Below are 22,105 nucleotides of genomic sequence, written 5' to 3'. Positions count from 1 at the left end.
AAGGTGCCCTTATCTGTACCCCGGAAGTGAATATCAGTCACATGGAAGTCCGACTCCCAATTAAATATTACATGATGGAATAGGGAGATTCAGAATTGTATTCCGCTGGAGAAGATTACATACAATTTGAGGAAGAAATATGGAGCATTCATTGGGGTGTGGCAACCCTTCCTGCACATTGGTACGTAGATGTATTTATACCCCTTTTAGATAAAGTGAATACAGCAATCGTGCCTGTAGTGGAATGGCAGAGATTGGTGAAGTGAGTCGTAGCGCAGGTGACATGCTCTTGTATTTTGTTCCTTATTCTTTTATTTTGGGTTTCTTTGGGTTCTTTTCAAGTTCCCTTAAACGTTTTTGACTTTAATGATATTTTGTTCTTTGTATTTGTTTAATTTGTATAACCTTTTCTTTTTTGTATTAAGATACGGGAGGGAGAGGAGAGGGGTAGGGGATAAAAAAGGCTGTATCATATAAATTATTGGAAAAATGTATTGTTTATTTGGATTTGTATGTCTTTGAAAATTAAAAATAAAATACTCAAAGGAAAAGTGTCCACACCACCCAGTAAATGTTCTGTCCTCATTGCTACCATAGGGAAAGAGGTCTCGGTGCCTCAAGACTTGCACCACCAGGTTCAGGAACAGCTACTACCATCAGATTCTTTAATAATAAAATCAACCAGGGACTCATTTAAAGATTCTTATTTGTGCCCTTTACTCATTTTTTTTGTCTCTCTGTATTGCGCAGTTTGTTTACATTTCTTTATTTGCTTTCTTGTATAAGTGGTAATTCTGCTTTGCCCGAAGGGAAATGAATCTCAGGTTATAGGTGATATCTTGCATGTACTCTGACGATGACGTACTGAACCTCTGCAAATTCCTAAGTAGAGGCACTGACACTTTCTTTACAATGGCACTAACGTGATGGGTCCAGAACAGGTCCTCCAAGATGGTTACTTTTAGGAATTTAAAGTTTATGACCCTCACCACCTCTGATCCCTAATAATCACTGGATTTTATACCTCTAGTTTTAAATTTAAAGTTAAACATACAGCAAGGTAACAGGCCATTTTGGCCCATGAGTCCATGCCACCCAATTTACACCCAATTAACCTATATCGCCAGTACATTTCAAACAGTGGTAGGATACCGGAGCTCCTGGGTAAAACCCATGCAGGCACAGGGAAAACATACAAACTCCTTGCACTAACCACTATGCCAACTGTGCTGTCCCTCGACACAATTTCCTTTCCTTACATCTACAATCAGCTCTTTGGTTTTAGTGACATTGTTGTTAGTGCACCATTCTATCTCCCTCCTGAATGCTGACTCATTGCCCCTTTTATACCACCAACTATGCTTGTATATGGTGTTGCTGTTGTACTGAGCCACACACACATTTCAGCTCTATTTTGTTGACCCAAAATGTTACTTTGCTCCACATACAGGCTGCCTGACCCAAATATTTCTGGTGCTTTTCCCTTTTTATTTCTGACATTCAATGCCTGCAGTACATTTCCCATGACTTTAGACTGAGTCAACTAAGCTAAACTGTCAATCCTGCGAAGTGCACACATTAGCCTGCTCATAAAATTTAAACAAATGCAATTTTAAAAATGTGCTTTAGTTTAATGCTTATGTTCATAAAATTTACATTCATATAGTCATATGTAGTCAAACTTACACAGATGTATCACAAAACTATCCACAAATATGCTGTTATTTATTTGCTTCATCACAGATTCACAAACTCAGTTCCTAGCCCAAACTTCAGTTTTGTCAAGTTTTAGATCTTTGAATTTTTTTTTACATTATGGCAAGCAAAGAGAAACTGGAGGGAAAGCAGCAGGTCAGGCAATATCCATTGAGAGACTGACAGACAAACTTTTGGGTCAGGACTCTTTCTGAGATTGAAGCAGGGTTCGGCCTGAAATGTTGACTATCTATTTCTCCCCATGGATGCTGTTTGACCTGCTGAGTCCTTCCAACTTCTCACTTGCTCAAAATGGCAGCATCCGCCATCCCTGTTTCTGTCGCAATTTTATAATTGATCTGACAAAACATCTGTTGCTTGTGACAAACAGAATTTCTGCAACATTTGCAAAATTCCTTTTGAGATGTTTTGAGAAGTTTCATCATAGCAAGGAGTAGAAGGAAAAGAGCAATGTCAGAGTGCTTATCTAAGGAAGGCAATATCGCTGTACATGTATGTGTTTAACTCGAATGCAGAGCTGGTGGAGCAGACTAAAGACTTTATTGGAATCAGATAATAACCTGGAGAAAAACTGAAGGATTTAAGATTTCATTGAAGGTATTTACCTGGTTACTATTTCACTGGAAACAAATATGTTGGTCCAATTAACACTCAATTACTAGCCTTGATACTGTTCCACATCATTGACAACAGTTATCCAGATAAACATCATCAACTTCCTGCAAAGGTTGTTCAAAGCAACTAAACTCTAATCAATATGCTTGCCAAAAACATAGCTCAAGTTTATTAGCACATTCAAAGGTACAGTAAAAAGCTTCATTTTGTGTGCTATCCAGGCAAGTCAACTCAAACAGCAGGTTTTGGAATAAGGACAACTGTGTGGAAAGTAGTGAGAAAGTGCCAAATAATGAAGAGTATAGAGAAAAGTACAGATGCAAACAGCGCTACAGCATTACATCTTGTCAGTGAGATCTAGTTAAGACTGTGTTAACAGCAGAAAACAAACTATCCTTGAATCTGAAGGTTCAAGTTTGCTTCTGCCTGAGAGAAGAGGAATGAGAAGAAAGTATCACTGGGTATGTCATGTTAGCAGCTTTTCAGGGAGAGCAAGAGACACAAACTTTGTTGAATTTGGAGAGGGAGAGGGAAGGGTTTATTAGTGTGATGGCCTGAGCTTTGCTTACATCTCTGCAGCGTCTCGAGGTCTTGAGCAGAACCATTCCCAGACACAGGTGCAATGCTTCTGGACAGAACACTATCAATGGTGCATCTGTTGCGCTAGTAAGAGACCTCAAGGACATTTAGACTTCTGAAAAAGTAGAATCTTTTGTGCTTTTTGGTTGTAACATCAATGTGGGCTGAATCAGGACAGGCATGTCCTCATAAGAATTTGAAGCTTTCAACCTCAGTACCAGGGCATTTGCTCCTTTCATTTTCCTGAGGGCAACAATTAGCTCACTGAGGGAGAAATTGCTTTCTTAACAGTGCACCACCAGACCTTCCATCTCCTTGTCTCTGTCTTGTCACCCTTTGAGGTCCATTCTACAATGATGGTGTCATCTGAAAACTTATCAATGGAGTTAAAGCAGTGCTTGGCTACACAAGCATGAGTGCAGAGAGAGTATAGGAAGAGGCTGAATGCACAGCTTGCAGGGCACTTGTATAAAGAATTAGTGTGGAGAAGATGTCATTACCAATTCTCACTGTTTATGGTCTATAGGTCAAAAAGTCAAGAACCTAGTGGCAGAAGTAGTTTGTTGATGCCTAATGTCTTGGAGTCTGGGTACAAGGATGTTTGGGTCTATAGGGTTCAAGGCAGAACTGTAGTTCATATATAGGAGCCATAAATGTCCTTGTTATCCAGGAATTCCAGGAGAGCCAGGAAGATGGCATCTGCTGTGGACCTGTTGTGAAACTAGGCAAATTGTAGAGGCTGGGAGGCTGGAATGGTTTCTCAGATATGTAAATATTGCTTAAAATTGTTCTAGAATTGAAGGTGGAATGATTAACACAAAACTATTACTGCACCAGAGATCCAGGTTCAAATTGCTACTGTCAGGAGTTTGTACATTTTCCCTGTGTCCTGTGGATGTCCACCTGATGCTCTGGTTTCCTCCCATCCTCCAAAGGAAAGAAAAAAAAGTGTGAAAGCCAGAGCTCAATAAACATAAAATACAGGAAGAGAAAGATAAAGTTACAGAGAAGGGACAGAGATGGCATCCAAAAGAGAAAAAGTAAGAATAACAGTGAAAAGGGAAGAAAGAAAATCACTGGAGAAGAAAGAAGGTGGTCTTACCTGCACATCAGAGCAGAGAGCCACCATGGAGAGGAGTGGCTGATCTCTGGTGTTGGTGAGTCCCCAGAGGAGCGGTGTCATCCCAACCAGCAGTATTCAAGAATGGCTCTCAGAGCCAAGAAGAGGTGTGCAACTGTGCATGCACGAAGAGTTGCGTATGCGCAGTGTGGAAGTAAAAGGTTAACGCCGGTGGGAGGGGGACTCAGCTGGGGAGCAGCCAGCTGGGGAGTGGCCAGCTGAGAGACACACAGTATCGGGGAGTTTGGCTGGGGGAAGTAAACAAGAAAGAAGAAGAGTGGTGAGAAAGAGAATGAAGGACTGGAAGAGAGTGAGCGGCAAGGGGGTAACCGGCGGGGGGCCCGCGGGGCCTGCAGCGGGGGGCCCGCGGGGCCTGCAGCGGGGGGCCCGCGGGGCCTGCAGCGGGGGGCCCGCGGGGCCTGCAGCGGGGGGCCCGCGGGGCCTGCAGCGGGGGGCCCGCGGGGCCTGCAGCGGGGGGCCCGCGGGGCCTGCAGCGGGGGGCCCGCGGGGCCTGCAGCGGGGGGCCCGCGGGGCCTGCAGCGGGGGGCCCGCGGGGCCTGCAGCGGGGGGCCCGCGGGGCCTGCAGCGGGGGGCCCGCGGGGCCGGCCTGCAGCGGGGGGCCCGCGGGGCCGGCCTGCAGCGGGGGGCCCGCGGGGCCGGCCTGCAGCGGGGGGCCCGCGGGGCCGGCCTGCAGCGGCCTGCAGCGGGGGGCCCGGCCTGCAGCGGGGGGCCCGGCCTGCAGCGGGGGGCCCGGCCTGCAGCGGGGGGCCCGGCCTGCAGGGGGGGCCCGGCCTGCAGCGGGGGGCCCGGCCTGCAGCGGGGGGCCCGGCCTGCAGCGGGGGGCCCGGCCTGCAGCGGGGGGCCCGGCCTGCAGCGGGGGGCCCGGCCTGCAGCGGGGGGCCCGGCCTGCAGCGGGGGGCCCGGCCTGCAGCGGGGGGCCCGGCCTGCAGCGGGGGGCCCGGCCTGCAGCGGGGGGCCCGGCCTGCAGCGGGGGGCCCGGCCTGCAGCGGGGGGCCCGGCCTGCAGCGGGGGGCCCGGCCTGCAGCGGGGGGCCCGGCCTGCAGCGGGGGGCCCGGCCTGCAGCGGGGGGCCCGGCCTGCAGCGGGGGGCCCGGCCTGCAGCGGGGGGCCCGGCCTGCAGCGGGGGGCCCGGCCTGCAGCGGGGGGCCCGGCCTGCAGCGGGGGGCCCGGCCTGCAGCGGGGGGCCCGGCCTGCAGCGGGGGGCCCGGCCTGCAGCGGGGGGCCCGGCCTGCAGCGGGGGGCCCGGCCTGCAGCGGGGGGCCCGGCCTGCAGCGGGGGGCCCGGCCTGCAGCGGGGGGCCCGGCCTGCAGCGGGGGGCCCGGCCTGCAGCGGGGGGCCCGGCCTGCAGCGGGGGGCCCGGCCTGCAGCGGGGGGCCCGGCCTGCAGCGGGGGGCCCGGCCTGCAGCGGGGGGCCCGGCCTGCAGCGGGGGGCCCGGCCTGCAGCGGGGGGCCCGGCCTGCAGCGGGGGGCCCGGCCTGCAGCGGGGGGCCCGGCCTGCAGCGGGGGGCCCGGCCTGCAGCGGGGGGCCCGGCCTGCAGCGGGGGGCCCGGCCTGCAGCGGGGGGCCCGGCCTGCAGCGGGGGGCCCGGCCTGCAGCGGGGGGCCCGGCCTGCAGCGGGGGGCCCGGCCTGCAGCGGGGGGCCCGGCCTGCAGCGGGGGGCCCGGCCTGCAGCGGGGGGCCCGGCCTGCAGCGGGGGGCCCGGCCTGCAGCGGGGGGCCCGGCCTGCAGCGGGGGGCCCGGCCTGCAGCGGGGGGCCCGGCCTGCAGCGGGGGGCCCGGCCTGCAGCGGGGGGCCCGGCCTGCAGCGGGGGGCCCGGCCTGCAGCGGGGGGCCCGGCCTGCAGCGGGGGGCCCGGCCTGCAGCGGGGGGCCCGGCCTGCAGCGGGGGGCCCGGCCTGCAGCGGGGGGCCCGGCCTGCAGCGGGGGGCCCGGCCTGCAGCGGGGGGCCCGGCCTGCAGCGGGGGGCCCGGCCTGCAGCGGGGGGCCCGGCCTGCAGCGGGGGGCCCGGCCTGCAGCGGGGGGCCCGGCCTGCAGCGGGGGGCCCGGCCTGCAGCGGGGGGCCCGGCCTGCAGCGGGGGGCCCGGCCTGCAGCGGGGGGCCCGGCCTGCAGCGGGGGGCCCGACCTGCAGCTAAGGCTATCATAATAAATCTTTTTTGTGCTTCATCCAAATCGAGGCCTAGTTCTTTACTTCTTATATTATTTAGAAGAAAGATCTCTGGATTTTTTGGTATGTTGCATTTTGTGATTTTATTTAATACCTGATTTAGATCTTCCCAAAACCTTTCCACTTTCTCACATGCCCAAATTGCATGTACTGTTGTTCCCGTTTCCTTCTTACAGCGAAAATATCTATCAGATACTGTTGGGTTCCATTTATTTAACTTTTGATGCGTGGTGTATAGCCTGTGTAACCAATTATATTGTATCATGCGTAACTTCATGTTTATTATATTTCTCATAGTTCCGGAGCATAGCTTTTCCCATTTTTTATTTTTTATCTTTATGTTTAGATCTTGTTCCCACTTTTGTTTGGGTTTACAGCTTATTTCATCATTCTCTTTCTCTTGCAGTTTGATGTACATGTTTGTTATAAATCTTTTAATTATCATTGTGTCTGTAATCACATATTCAAAGCTGCTTCCTTCTGGTAACCTCAGCCTGCTTTACAATTTGTCCTTAAGTAGGTTTTCATTTGGTGGTAACAATAAAATGCTGGGAGAGGACGGACTCCCAATAGAATTCTATAAAACATTTAAAGACTTATTAATTCCTCCTCTCCTGGAAGTAATGAACCAGATTGAAGAAACACAAAACATGCCAGATTCATGTAAAATGCAATAATTACAGTAATACCAAAGATGGGGAAAGATCCATTAACACCAGCATTGTACAGACCAATATCTCTACTTAACTCAGATTATAAGATAATAGCAAAACTATTAGCAAACAGATTGTCCGACTGTGTTCCAAAAATAGTAAAACTAGATCAAACTGGATTTATTAAGAAAAGGCGAACAACTGACAATATCTGCAAGTTCATTAACTTAATCCATGCAGTACAAGGAAATAAGACGCCAACAGTGGCGGTTGCTTTAGACGCAGAGAAAGCCTTTGACAGAGTAGAATGGAATTATTTATTCAAAGTACTACAGAGGTTCAACTTACCAAAGAAATATATTAATTGGATTAAAGCATTATATAAGGAACCATTGGCGAAGGTGACAGTAAATGGATATATATCAAACCAATTTAAATTAAGCAGGTCAACTAGGCAGGGATGTCCACTATCTCCCTCACTGTTCGTGTTAGCTATAGAACCCTTGACAGAACAGATAAGAACAGAAAATAAAATAAAATGGATAAAAATAAAAGAGAAGGAATATAAAATCAGTCTACTTGCAGATGATGTCATAGAACAGAACCAGAACTATCAATAAAAGAATTACATAAGAAATTGAAGGAATATGGAGGAGTATCAGGGTACAAGATCAACGCAAATAAAAGTGAAGCAATGCCAATGAATAATGCGGATTTCACAAAGTTTAAGAAAGAATCACCATTTAAATGGCAAACACAAGCAATCCGATACCTAGGTATTCAACTAGATAATAATCTAGGCCATCTATACAAATTAAATTATCAGTCATTAATGAAGAAATTACATGACTTAGAATATTGGAAAGATTTACCACTAATACTGATAGGAAGGGTAAATTGCATTAAAATGAATATCTTCCCAAGGATACAATACCTATTTCAATCATTACCAATTCCCTTAACAGAGAAATTCTTCAATGAGCTTCAATGAGCCTGATTAAGGAAATTCTTATGGAAAGGGGGGAAACTGAGGATAGCGCTAGATAAATTAACAGAATGGTACAAACAAGGGGGCTTACAGCTACCAAACTTTAAGAATTATTATAGAGCAGCACAATTAAGATACCTATTATCAGATTTTTATCAAACAAGGGAAAAACAAGATTGGACCAGATTAGAGCTAGATAAAATAGGGGAGAAGGTACCAGAACAAATACCATATAAGTGGGATGAAAAGCTGGTGCAACATAGGAGTTCACCAGTACTGCACCATCTGCTCAACATTTGGAAGAAGATTCACGTAGAAAGGAAAATAAAAATTACCAACTACCAAAATTAATATTGATGCAAAATCAACTAATCCCTTTCACAATAGATAACCTTTCCTTTTGAGAATGGGAGAGAAAAGGGATCAAAAGAATAGAAAATTGTGTTTTGGGAAATAATTTATTATCTTTTGAACAAATGAAGTACAAATATGGTATAACTCACGGTACAATGTTTGCAAACCACCAACTGCAGACTCATGATTGAAGTAAAAACACAACGTTGGAAACACAAAGCAGTTCAAAAAACAGTGTACTTTAGAAAAAGATAGTTAACCAACGTTTCAGCCTCAAGGCTCTTTTTTAGATGCAGCAGATAAACAGGAAGGCAAAAAGAATGACTTTGGAGATTCAGCAAGTTGATTACTTAGATGAAGAGATCCTAGGACCAGACTCACTGGAATTCAGAAGAATGGGAGGGAATCATATAGAAACATACAAAATTTTGAAAGGGATATACAAAACAAAGATAGGAAAGTGTTTTTTCTCTGGTAGGCAAGACTAGAACTGGGTGACATAGGCTCAACATTTGGCTGAGTAGATTTAGAACAGAAATGAAGAACTGAGAGTAGTGAATCTGTGAAATTCTCTGTCCAAAGAAGCTGCCGACATTGCTTGATTAAATATATTTAAGACACAGATAGATAGATTTTTGCATACCGGGAAATTAAGGGTTATAGGGAATAAGCAGGTAAGAGCTTAGATCATTGTCAACTCAGCTGCTATCTTCTGAAATAGTGCAGCAGGCTCAATAGGCAAGATAGCCTATCCCTGCAGCCATTCCTTCTGCTCTTTTGTGGCCTACTCACCTCGTATGCCTCATTGAAAACTGAACCTGTTCATAATCTTGGCGTTGTAGCCACGCACCGCTTGAAAGAAGACACACACACACGTAGTGTAGTTAGGTTAAGCTCTGAGTTGTATTAGGGCTCAGGCCCAACTTTTTTACCTGTACTGTTCCTGCCATGGCCGCGATGGCTGACATCATAACATGCATAACAAAAGTGGATTTCCCATGCGCGGGTACTTTCCCGCAAAACAATGCCCTTCTTTCCTGTTTTCTGTTCCTGTCTGTTGGCTGAGCAGCAAGGCCAGCATCATTTTGGGGTCGCTGGCCTTTAAGCTGCCCTTGCCGTTCACCCGCTGGTTTGCTTGATGGGGGCCAGTGCTGCTACGCGGACTGCTGCCCCCCCCCCAACCCCCACCCCCATCAAAGAACCGGAAGTATTGTCCTTGTTATTGTCCTTAGTGCCTGGACGCAAAGTCTCTGCAGCCTTCAGTAGCCTGCCTCTTAAGCATGATGCTGGTGTCTCAACTGCACATGCTGCAGACCACATGTATCGAACCATTGTTAAGAACATTTATTTCCATAATGTCATCTGACTGTATCCGTGTCTCTGTTCTGCTGAAGCCTTCACTCCCAAACATATGCTACCCCACCTTCTGATGACTGCCTGCTCACATTTCCATTTCGCCTCCTACTCCATTTCCATTAATAGGGAGAAGATGTTTTCAAACCTTTCCCCTAATCAGGGAATACAGCAGAGCTGTCAAGCAAGTGATCAAGCTCCTTAAAATGATTCTAAGCATACATCTCATGCATGCAAGGGTATTGTCAAAACAAGGAGCTTTCCTTTGGAAGGCTGCTACAGAGCATTCAAAACTCAACTCTAAATTACACTCAGAGGAAAACAGTAAGGAAATTAGCATCGGAAATCAAATCCTGTCAGACAGCACTCGGGCTCCAAGCATTTACTGAGGGTACAGGGGCTAATTACCCAACTGTCAACATACACAGATGCTAACAATTCCCTAGTGTCTTCAGACACAATTATTCTCTTCTTCCTTCATAAATGCAGTTACCATCATAACGATTTATCAATATAGTGATCAGCTGTGCAAAGGATTAATTGGATTATAAAAGCTTCCAAAGATCCCCACTGACCAGTTTCCCTGGAGGAGCCCATTACCACTTTTTCATAAAATAAAAAGGCTTCCTGGTTTAAAATAAACAGAGCAAAAAATGGTTACATTTTCAAGAACTGCACAAGTCAATTCTGAGTTATTTCAGTATCTCCTAATTTGATCAATCAAGAAATTAATCCTAACCTTAATTTTACTCAAATTTTAAGTATGTTGAAGTCCTCTTGCTATTTAAACAATTGCACCTACAATATTTAGAGCATAATGGCATTTACCACAACTTATAACTGATCATCAATAACAGTAGTTAGGAATGAGTTGAGTGTTCACATTTTTAGAGAAATGATGCTCACCTTCCATATTTTTTAAGTACCTTTTAGTAGATTAGAAATATCCCTTGGGAGAACTTTATGTTTGATGTTTTGCTCAGTGTTCAAGATCCAACAACGCTAACCAATGATCCTCATATTTTGAACTCTTATAAAAGTTGAGCACAAAGACCACAACTATTACAAATCAATCATGTGAAGATTTAAAAATTCAGCTGCCAGTTCGGTTCAATTTTATCTACTGACTTAAAGGATAATAGGCTTAAACAAGATAGTCTTCTATACAAGATAACTTTTTATTGTCTTTCCACAAGTACAAAGAAATTGGGCACACATCCTAACGGTGAACACATACAACAAACAAATGATACAAAAACAATAACTCAATAAAACAACACAATATTCAATGTTTGGCAGTAGGTTTTAATTTATAAGTTGACCTCTATAAATTATTTTAAAATATAATGCAGTTTATTCTAAGGACAGATAACATTTTGTTCAGGTGTAGAGCACATGAAATTCAATATTTTAAGAAGATTACTTCGAAAAATAATCAACAATTAAGAAAAAAAAACAATACATGGTTTCTTACCTGAACCTTGGATCCTGGCTCATGGGAAGTACCTGGTAAATAAATAACTTCTTGAACTTCATTGCTTGGCCTTACTGAATTTTTTCCAAATATCGTAGAAGCAGCATCAGTTGCATCAGGCAGAACTACAAAGCAAGAGTTTGAAGGAGCCCTATTCATCCTAAAATTAAGAAAATAAATGATCAGCAAAACCCTTACAACTTTGTTTTACAAATTACAAAACAAAATTAACAATTGCAAGTGGATATTGTTAAAGTGAGGGAATAAGATGCTGAGGACGAAACAAGGTAAACAATAGCATTTCCAAACCAATCAGACGGAGGATGAGCAGTACAAGGAGAATGAGACAAAAATGGGTGCATTAAACGTGGTCAAGTTTAAATTTAATTGAGGGAGGAAAAAGCAATGAAGAAGAAGAGTTTTAAAAATATAGCAATTCATGCATCTTTAATGTTAATTAAATTTTCATCGACAGCAGCTGCTATTTAAAGCAATTTCAAAATTGCTAAGAAATAGTATGAAGGTACAAAGTGCTGTGTGCATACATCTTTAAAGATGCAAAGCAATTGGCTTCACTATTCATAGACTGGACTGGAACCCAGATTCCAACAATGAGAGAGGGGTTGGTGTGCCCTTTTTAGTTAATACCGGCTGGTGCCCGGAGGTTGGGGTTATGATAACCTCCTGCTCCACTGCCTTAGAGTAAATCTTGATTAAAGGCAGACCCTTCTATCTACTACGAAAGTTCTCATCGTGCTTATTACTGGAGTTCATATCCCTCCCGATGCAGATGACAAACAGGCACTTGCAGAGCTGCATGACGTGGTCAGTGAACAAGATGGCCCACCCCGATGCACTAGAAATCATAATTGACGTCAGAACAGGTAGAAGGCAGCCATCGGAGGCTGAAGTTAGCTACAGGACAGCCTTGAGTCAATGATTTGGGTGGAGTTTAGCTGAGGATCTGAATGATTACAGCAGGATCATGATGGACTTTATTGAAACAGCTGTGGATGTCCCCAACCCGAATCTTGGGATGAACAATGCAGCCTAGAACATGCTGAAAGCCAGATCACAGGCATTTAAGTCGAAGATCCAGAACACTCCAGAAGGAGCAGGTACGACCTTCGAAAAGTCATCTCCTGGAAGAAGTGAAGATTCTGGATAATAATGGAAACAATGAAGGATACTCAACAGCTGTGGCAGGGACTAAATGTCATAACCAACTTCAAAACCAAACCTGGTAAGGTAGTAGGGAGCAAAGCTTTCCTCCCAGGCAAGCTCAATGCCTTCTACACCTGATTAGATCATCAGAACTAGGAAGAACCACTGTGCATCACCATGTCCCCTGATGCTCCTCTACTGTCAGCATGTGAAGATGACATGTGAGTTGCCTTCAGGAGACTAAATGCAAGGGAATCATCCAGTACAGACAGAGTACCCAACCGAGTACTAAAAACCTGTGCTGACCAACTGGCCAATATTTTCATGATAATTTCAATATCTCAGTCCGACAAGGCATGGCATCCATTTGTGTAAAACAGGCCTCAATTGTACTGGTGTCCAAGAGTGTGATAACTTGTCTGACCAAGGGGCTCTGCAGCTGAGACCCACACAGGCTGTGGGTGACTTGCAGTAGTGGGACCAGTATTAGGTGTGGGTTTTTAGACACTGGCTCATGTGAGCCAGGTATCAGAGCCGGGATTCAATAGGGTGCTTATGACCGGAATCAGATATTTTGGCGCTCGCATTTTGACGATGAACATTTTGGCGTCCGTTGTTTGACGCCGGCTCTCGCATTTAGCAATGGATGTGGCATGTAATTTATTATAATTTTAATTAAATATATTAAAATTGATTAAAATTGTTTTTTGGCATGAACAGTTAGGCTACAACAATTTATTCACTTATGTTATTATACTTATTGTGAAGTGAGGACGGCACTTCAGGATGTTGTTCAAGTCCCTGTACTTGGGAAAGTGACTTGCTCTATCACGTCAAGCTGATCGATTTGGCACTACAGGCACTAGAGACTGAACAGCGATGGCTGAGTCAATTGCCCCTTTTAAATTGCAGGATAGTTAATGTGCTCATCATGGGTGCATGAGGCAGCACTAAACTAGTTGGTAATGAAACAAAGGAAGAGTTGAGAAGACTTTGTGCTGTAGGCTTGTAACATATAGTAAACAAAAAATGCAGGCATAGCTGTGGCCCCTGCAGATACACATGGTTACTCTTTGGACTTGTAGATAGTGGGATGAATCAAAGGAGAATCTGTTGAGGGTGAGGACAAGTTCTGCCAGCCAGAGGAGAATGGTGATGGAGGGCTATTGGTTTGTCCTATTGTTGAGAAAGAAGTGAATTGCTCTGAAGCCTTTGAATATGGAGATGGAGGTGTGCAGTGATTGGATATCCATGGTGAAGATAAGGCAGTCAAGTTCAGGGAACTAGAAGTTGTTGAAGTAATGGAGGGCACATGAAGTATCATGGATGTAGTTGGAAAGGGACTGGATCAGAGGGTCAAAACAGATGTGACATAAGCAGATACCAGATTGGTTGGGCATGAGCATAAGGAAACTATGGGTCTATGGATATCGAGTAGGAGGTAAAAATGGGCAGTGCAAGATTGGGAAACAACTAGCTTGGAAGCCAAAGAAGGGAGATGACCAGAAAGGATTTCAGAGATGGTGCATGAGACAGTGATTTGATGAGGTTTGGTGGGGTCCTGTTGAAGGGGTAAGTAAGAGTTGTCTGGGAGTTGTCATCTGGCTTCAGACCAGTGCGCCAAACCACAATAGTGCTATCTTTGTCTGCAGTTTGATATTTGAAAACTAAGTGTTCCCAAAGGGTGAGATTAGAATGAGGGAGGGGAGTGGTGAAATCGAGACTGTTGATGTCATGGCAGTAGTTTAAAATATAAAGGTCCAAAGCAGGCAGAAGCTGGAACTAAATGTTGAGGAGGAAGAAAAAGGTTTAAGGCGGGAAATGAAGTCTGTCATGGTGGTGGGGGGTGGGGGTGAAAATCCTCATAGTAGAAATATGCAAGAAGATGGAGCCAATAGCAGAAGAATTCAGCGTCATGACTTCAGAAGAAAGGGGGATAAAGGGGGATGAAGGTGAGGCCTCTACTGAGGACCACACATTCTGAAACCGAGGAGGCCAGAGGGGACAGTAAAGACCAGCCAGGCATTGGAGAGGGCTGTTAATGGGGTGGAGGGTGGTGTGAATCAGGAGGTGGAGGGTCAGAGGGATGCCGGGGGAGGAGGGGAGCCGGGGGGGGGAGGGGAGCCGGGGGGGGGGAGGGGAGCCGGGGGGGGGGAGGGGAGCCGGGGGGGGGGAGGGGAGCCGGGGGGGGGGAGGGGAGCCGGGGGGGGGGAGGGGAGCCGGGGGGGGGGAGGGGAGCCGGGGGGGGGAGGGGAGCCGGGGGGGGGAGGGGAGCCGGGGGGGGGAGGGGAGCCGGGGGGGGGAGGGGAGCCGGGGGGGGGGAGGGGAGCCGGGGGGGGGAGGGGAGCCGGGGGGGGGAGGGGAGCCGGGGGGGGGGAGGGGAGCCGGGGGGGGGAGGGGAGCCGGGGGGGGGGAGGGGAGCCGGGGGGGGGGAGGGGAGCCGGGGGGGGGAGGGGAGCCGGGGGGGGGGAGGGGAGCCGGGGGGGGGGAGGGGAGCCGGGGGGGAGGGGAGCCGGGGGGGAGGGGAGCCGGGGGGGGAGGGGAGCCGGGGGGGGAGGGGAGCCGGGGGGGGAGGGGAGCCGGGGGGGAGGGGAGCCGGGGGGGGAGGGGAGCCGGGGGGGGAGGGGAGCCGGGGGGGGAGGGGAGCCGGGGGGGGAGGGGAGCCTGGGGGGGATCCAAGGGAGCCTGGGGGGGATCCAAGGGAGCCTGGGGGGGATCCAAGGGAGCCTGGGGGGGATCCAAGGGAGCCTGGGGGGGATCCAAGGGAGCCTGGGGGGGATCCAAGGGAGCCTGGGGGGGATCCAAGGGAGCCTGGGGGGGATCCAAGGGAGCCTGGGGGGGATCCAAGGGAGCCTGGGGGGGATCCAAGGGAGCCTGGGGGGGATCCAAGGGAGCCTGGGGGGGATCCAAGGGAGCCTGGGGGGGATCCAAGGGAGCCTGGGGGGGATCCAAGGGAGCCTGGGGGGGATCCAAGGGAGCCTGGGGGGGATCCAAGGGAGCCTGGGGGGGATCCAAGGGAGCCTGGGGGGGATCCAAGGGAGCCTGGGGGGGATCCAAGGGAGCCTGGGGGGGATCCAAGGGAGCCTGGGGGGGATCCAAGGGAGCCTGGGGGGGGATCCAAGGGAGCCTGGGGGGGATCCAAGGGAGCCTGGGGGGGATCCAAGGGAGCCTGGGGGGGATCCAAGGGAGCCTGGGGGGGATCCAAGGGAGCCTGGGGGGGATCCAAGGGAGCCTGGGGGGGATCCAAGGGAGCCTGGGGGGGATCCAAGGGAGCCTGGGGGGGATCCAAGGGAGCCTGGGGGGGATCCAAGGGAGCCTGGGGGGGATCCAAGGGAGCCTGGGGGGGATCCAAGGGAGCCTGGGGGGGATCCAAGGGAGCCTGGGGGGGATCCAAGGGAGCCTGGGGGGGATCCAAGGGAGCCTGGGGGGGATCCAAGGGAGCCTGGGGGGGATCCAAGGGAGCCTGGGGGGGATCCAAGGGAGCCTGGGGGGGATCCAAGGGAGCCTGGGGGCGATCCAAGGGAGCCTGGGGGGGATCCAAGGGAGCCTGGGGGGGGATCCAAGGGAGCCTGGGGGGGATCCAAGGGAGCCTGGGGGGGATCCAAGGCAGCCTGGGGGGGATCCAAGGGAGCCTGGGGGGGATCCAAGGGAGCCTGGGGGGGATCCAAGGGAGCCTGGGGGGGATCCAAGGGAGCCTGGGGGGGATCCAAGGGAGCCTGGGGGGGATCCAAGGGAGCCTGGGGGGGATCCAAGGGAGCCTGGGGGGGATCCAAGGGAGCCTGGGGGGGATCCAAGGGAGCCTGGGGGGGATCCAAGGGAGCCTGGGGGGGATCCAAGGGAGCCTGGGGGGGATCCAAGGGAGCCTGGGGGGGATCCAAGGGAGCCTGGGGGGGATCCAAGGGAGCCTGGGGGGGATCCAAGGGAGCCTGGGGGGGATCCAAGGGAGCCTGGGGGGGATCCAAGGGAGCCTGGGGGGGATCCAAGGGAGCCTGGGGGGGATCCAAGGCAGCCTGGGGGGGGATCCAAGGCAGCCTGGGGGGGGATCCAAGGCAGCCTGGGGGGGGATCCAAGGCAGCCTGGGGGGGGATCCAAGGCAGCCTGGGGGGGGATCCAAGGCAGCCTGGGGGGGGATCCAAGGCAGCCTGGGGGGGGATCCAAGGGAGCCTGGGGGGGGATCCAAGGGAGCCTGGGGGGGGATCCAAGGGAGCCTGGGGGGGGATCCAAGGGAGCCTGGGGGGGGATCCAAGGGAGCCTGGGGGGGGATCCAAGGGAACCTGGGGGGGGATCCAAGGGAGCCTGGGGGGGGATCCAAGGGAGCCTGGGGGGGGATCCAAGGGAGCCTGGGGGGGGATCCAAGGGAGCCTGGGGGGGGATCCAAGGGAGCCTGGGGGGGGGGATCCAAGGGAGCCTGGGGGGGGGGGGGATCCAAGGGAGCCTGGGGGGGGGGGATCCAAGGGAGCCTGGGGGGGGGGGATCCAAGGGAGCCTGGGGGGGGGGGGATCCAAGGGAGCCTGGGGGGGGGGGATCCAAGGGAGCCTGGGGGGGGATCCAAGGGAGCCTGGGGGGGGATCCAAGGGAGCCTGGGGGGGGATCCAAGGGAGCCTGGGGGGGGATCCAAGGGAGCCTGGGGGGGGATCCAAGGGAGCCTGGGGGGGGATCCAAGGGAGCCTGGGGGGGGATCCAAGGGAGCCTGGGGGGGGATCCAAGGGAGCCTGGGGGGGGATCCAAGGGAGCCTGGGGGGGGATCCAAGGGAGCCTGGGGGGGGATCCAAGGGAGCCTGGGGGGGGATCCAAGGGAGCCTGGGGGGGGATCCAAGGGAGCCTGGGGGGGGATCCAAGGGAGCCTGGGGGGGGATCCAAGGGAGCCTGGGGGGGGGATCCAAGGGAGCCTGGGGGGGGATCCAAGGGAGCCTGGGGGGGGATCCAAGGGAGCCTGGGGGGGGATCCAAGGGAGCCTGGGGGGGGATCCAAGGGAGCCTGGGGGGGGATCCAAGGGAGCCTGGGGGGGGATCCAAGGGAGCCTGGGGGGGGATCCAAGGGAGCCTGGGGGGGGGATCCAAGGGAGCCTGGGGGGGGATCCAAGGGAGCCTGGGGGGGGATCCAAGGGAGCCTGGGGGGGGATCCAAGGGAGCCTGGGGGGGGATCCAAGGGAGCCTGGGGGGGGGATCCAAGGGAGCCTGGGGGGGGATCCAAGGGAGCCTGGGGGGGCGATCCAAGGGAGGAAGGGGAGCCAGTGGGATCCAAGGGAGGAAGGGGAGCCAGGGGGATGCAAGGGAGGAAGGGGAGCCAGGGGGATGCAAGGGAGGAAGGGGAGCATCCCTTAAAGTGAGGAGATGCAATGTACATGGATATTCAAAACACCTCTCTTCAGCCAACAAATATAACCCCAAACTTCCAGTCATCGAACACCATCCACAGAGACTGTTGTGTTTCATGCTTTCTACATAATTTGAGCGAAACAAAGCTAGCTCTCCTTTCAGATGGACACTTTATAGCCGGCTTGATGCAACATTAGCTTCAATAATTTCTGAAACTCCTTTCCATTCATATCACCTTTAAACACATCTTTTTCTCAGCACCATCCTGCAAGATTACCCCTCCACCACCTAATCTCTCCTGGCTTCCAGGCTTGGTTGCATGGGAAGGCTTTTATGAGCAACACTTTCAGTTTTCAAGACAAGTTATTGCCCCAAATTATTGGACTCTCCACAAATGTTGTATGCCCTCCCAAATTATTTCAAGAACTTTGTAATTTCACTTCAGATTTCCAGCAGAATTTCATTTGGGAATAATTATCTCAATTTTTCCTTAAATTCAATGTCACATTTTGATACAGAATCTTAACATAGAAGTAGCAATATTCAGTTGACAAACATGGATGACGTCATAAAAGGTAGCACATTTTTTCTAACAAACTATGCAACAATTTATGCAAATTACAAGAAATCTGCAGTTTGTTTGAAGCCTAGTACATTGTTCTCTCTGCATGGAAGAATTAAAAACAAACCATTTGCACATACAAAGTTCCACCTGTGCTATCATAACCTTGTGGCAGATAGTTTCTGTGAATATTTTACTCCAATTGTTTCATTATTTTAAGTTTTCTTAGTCTTTACTACAGGATTCCAAACACAGATCTTCAGATCATCCAACCCCCAAAGACTAGATTTATAAATATGATGTAAATGAAAAAAACATTTCTGCAATTGCACCAGTAATACATTCATGATAGTTTCCTGAAAGTAGGTCAGGAAGTCTCCCGAAATTAGTTGAGAGTCAAGACAAGTTCCACAAGTTTGAAATTAATTTACGTGAAGTGATTCAGGGTTCAACCCTCTGTGACATTTTAAATGTTTCTTCAAAGGAAAATGTAAAACTTCATTTCTTACATGCGCTTGGACAATGTATCAAATGATTGTTATTCAAGCATCATTGCAGGTTGCTGCGTGATGTAACAGGTTGAGTGTAATGCATTCATAAATAATCTATTGCCAACACCTTTCTCTGCTGTTGGTGTGAAGCAGTTGACTCTGCATTCTGTTTATAGTGGATTTCATCACCCAAGTGTCAGTTCACAGACAAATGAAAGGTAGTGGCAAAATCTGAGAGGATGATTACGACCTAACATTTTAAATTCTGGCAAACACTTTTAATCAATGCAAGTATATAAAGACAGCAATTTAAAGCCAATCAGGAGAAGTGAAAGAAACAAAGATGGGGCTGGCAGCTTAAGAACTGTTGGTCAATTGCCCAAAGCATCCAGCGGACAGAAGGGCGGGGCACGTTTGGGAGAAGAGATGGTAGAAGAGGAACAGTGCAATCGGCACTGAGGCAAATACTGCTGGAACAAGCGATTCTGCACGCATCATGCAGAAAAGCAGTAGTATCTCAGCTTTCCACACTCTTCACTCCCGTAATACATTCATTTGGAAGCGCTTTTGGTTTCAATAATACAAAATAAATGAAGCTTACACTGTACAGCGCCCTGCCCATCTTCACTCTGCGTTTTCTAACGGACACAGGGGTCAGAGCAAACGCAGCCAAAGCGAAGAGTCTTTCCCTTTATACAACTGGAAGCCAGAGCCCACATCACTGCTTCCATCCCCTCTGCATCATCGGACTGGATCACGGCGGAAATATCACTTCATTCCGCTGCCCCCTACCTGAACCGAGCTCCTCGTCTCTGTAGCGCAAAGTAGCAGCCGGCTCCCGATCACGTGGGCTGCGCCTCTGGAAGCGGAGAGACGGTGCAAGCGCGGTGCTCCCTCAACGTTACGGACGCAGAAGAGGAGGGGCCGGGGAGGGAGGGTGTCTGAGAATTCTATTCTCTATTTGCCAATACCCGCTTTCATTGCAGCAACGTGTTCTTGTTCAACAAGAAACATGCACGTTCTTTTTGTAATTTTTTTAAAATTCTGGGTGCCCAAAGGTGGGCTGGAGCTTGACCCAGCAGCGCCATCTGGTCGGAGAGGCAAAGCATTGGTAACAGATACCCAAGCCTTCTGAGCTTCTTGACATCCAGTCAGGGGTCGTATGTGGCTACTGAAGGTTTATTTATTCACTGACATGAAACATTTGACTTATCATCAACATATTCACTGAAGCTCAGTGTGTGTTCTGCCATTTACAGACCTTGGCAGAGACGTGGACAAAATAGGTGAATTTTGGAAGCTTTTGACCAAAAGATAGACGGTGGTCAACTGGGAAAACTAAAAGGATAAATTGACATATTTGAATGAGTAGGACATGCAAGAGATGATTGAACTAAAGGCAAAGATCAAAGAAAAAGCAACATGAAACTCGAGAACCTTGAGGGTGGATAGTATGGATTAGCATGCAGCATCGACAAACGAATACCTTGATTTGGAGATAACTTTGAAGAGGTCTGGATAGTATGATGGAATCAGAAATGAGTTGGAATGATTTGGGAAGTAAACACTGAAGCTCAGTGGAAATGTGCAGCGACTGAGGGCGAAACAGTGTGCACAGTGTCACATTTGAGGCCCGAAATGTGAAGTTAATAAAACATTAGACACAAGTTTTATCAGGTAAACTTCTCTGGGTCTTTATTCTCTTGCTTGTGCTCTTATCTCTCTCTCATACCACGTGACTTCCGGTACATCTCATACATATTCATTATCATGACATCCCTCCTTTAATCAGAAATAAACTTTACCTTCACTTACCAATATCCCTTGGATACATACAAACATCGTAACTAATGGTAATACTATAACTCAACTACATAAAATTTACTTCCTACAGCACTCATACATGCACTTTATGATATAAGATTAAAATACTGTCCCAAAGTTCTTATTAAAACTATGGGACAAAGTCTTCGTATCGTTTGGGCACTTTCCGGTTTCGTTTCGGCCTGCCTGCGATATTGTCGTCGCTTCTCGGTTGTTCACTCTCGGTGTCGGAAATACTGCTCGCCCCGGCTTCGGGTGTTTCTGGCGCTCTAGTCACTTCATCAGGAGTGCTGGTAACTGCCTCTGGAACATCATCAGGTCTCTCAGTTTCAGCATCTCGTATTGGCCTTTCAACCTCTTCACTCGATGTATCTCTGGACTGGTACCTTTTTACACCTGATACATTTCTCTTATACAGGACTCCAGTCGGAGACTTGACTGTCACGATACTGCCACTTCTGGATACGACAGTATAGGGTTGATGGTAATAAGGTGTGTCTAGTTACCACCAGTTTCATGCCTCACGAGAACATTATCTCCTGGCATGATGTCTGAGTACTTGGCTCCACGTTTCGAATCTATGTACAGCTTTGCTGCACCTTCTTTTCAGCATCGTGGTCCCCCATCTCCTGGTCGTCTCGGATTTCCTTTATTTCTGGCATTTTTGTGCGGATTTTTCTCCCAAAAAATGCTTCTGCAGGACTTTTTCCAGTGGTTGCTAGAGGCGTTGCTCGATAGACAGCCACATAAGATAGCAATGCTTCTCGCCAATTTTGTCCTTCTGCGTGTGCAATCCTCAATCGTTTTTCAATGGACTGATTTTGTCTCTCTAATTCTCCATTGGCTTGCGGCCATTTCGGAGTTACTTTATGATGATGGATTCCTGTGGTCCTCATGTATTCCGCAAATGTCTCTGAAATGAATTGTGGACCATTGTCAGAGTATAATGTAACAGGAAATCCATATCTTGCGAATATCTCTGCTAACGCTTGTATTGTTTTTTCAGTGGTTGTGGACTTCAACACCACGTACTCATAGTATCAGTTGTAGTAATCTATCACTACCATAATTGATTCACCCGTCGGTAAAGGTCCAAGAAAATCAACAGCTACGTCAATCCATGGTCCTGTCGGAAGTTGCGTACTCCGGATCGGTTCTGGCGGATTACTCCTACTTGTGATTTGACATCTGTGACAAGTTTTAACAAATTTCTCGGCGTCTTTATCACAACCTGGCCACAATACCTTGGTGCTGAGGTTTTGCTTGGTACCAACAATACCTAGGTGTCCTTCATGCGCTAAGGATACGATCCTCGGTCTCAATCTTTGCAGTATCACCAATCTGCAACCTCTTAATACACACTGTCCGATGCAACAAAGTTCGTCTCTAATGGGAATGTAAGCCTTGTGAGTACACTTGTCCCATTGTCCACTCTGTATGCATTCTCTTACTTCCATGAGTTCTGGATCACGTTCGGATTCTCGTTCGACATCCTTCGTAGTCACAGCTTTCGGTGTCGCTTGAAGAGCTACGAAGCGTACAAAGCTCTCTGTTTCTGTTCCCAATTCTGACTTGAATTGTGGACCACCATCCTTCACCAATCTGGACAGCGGATCAGCAATGTTTGCTTTCCCTGCAATGTAGATTACTTTATATTTGTAGGGTTGTAGTCTGAGTACCCATCTCTCTATTCTGGCGCATGGTTTGGATC

The 22,105-nt window shown here is 49.5% G+C and overlaps 1 protein-coding gene across 10 annotated transcripts in view; it reads right to left on the bottom strand.

The window, feature by feature from the left end:
* Positions 1 to 19,472, bottom strand: part of LOC138751590 (secernin-1-like) — a 108,225-nt gene extending 88,753 nt beyond the window's left edge. For 3 of the 10 annotated variants that reach the window (XR_011350071.1, XM_069914072.1, XM_069914069.1), the window contains exons 1-2: positions 18,589 to 18,630; positions 11,036 to 11,195 (exon numbers count right to left, since the gene is read on the bottom strand). Coding sequence is in view for 7 of the 10 variants with exons in the window: in XM_069914072.1 (XP_069770173.1) it covers positions 11,036 to 11,195; positions 18,589 to 18,590 (162 nt within the window). In the remaining 3 variants the exon portion in view is untranslated. Of the gene's footprint in view, positions 1 to 11,035; positions 11,196 to 17,752; positions 17,971 to 18,420; positions 18,474 to 18,510; positions 18,631 to 19,171 lie in introns of those variants that run through there. The other 7 variants (XR_011350072.1, XR_011350073.1, XM_069914075.1 and 4 more) reach the window with 6 other exon arrangements.
* Between the last annotated feature and the right edge of the window lie 2,633 nt (positions 19,473 to 22,105).

The sequence above is a fragment of the Narcine bancroftii genome, chromosome 1 (genome assembly GCF_036971445.1).
Source record: "Narcine bancroftii isolate sNarBan1 chromosome 1, sNarBan1.hap1, whole genome shotgun sequence".
NCBI classification, from domain to species: Eukaryota; Metazoa; Chordata; class Chondrichthyes; order Torpediniformes; family Narcinidae; genus Narcine; species Narcine bancroftii.
The sequence above is the reverse complement of the archived record's forward strand: the minus strand, read 5'-3'. Positions and strand labels throughout refer to the sequence as shown.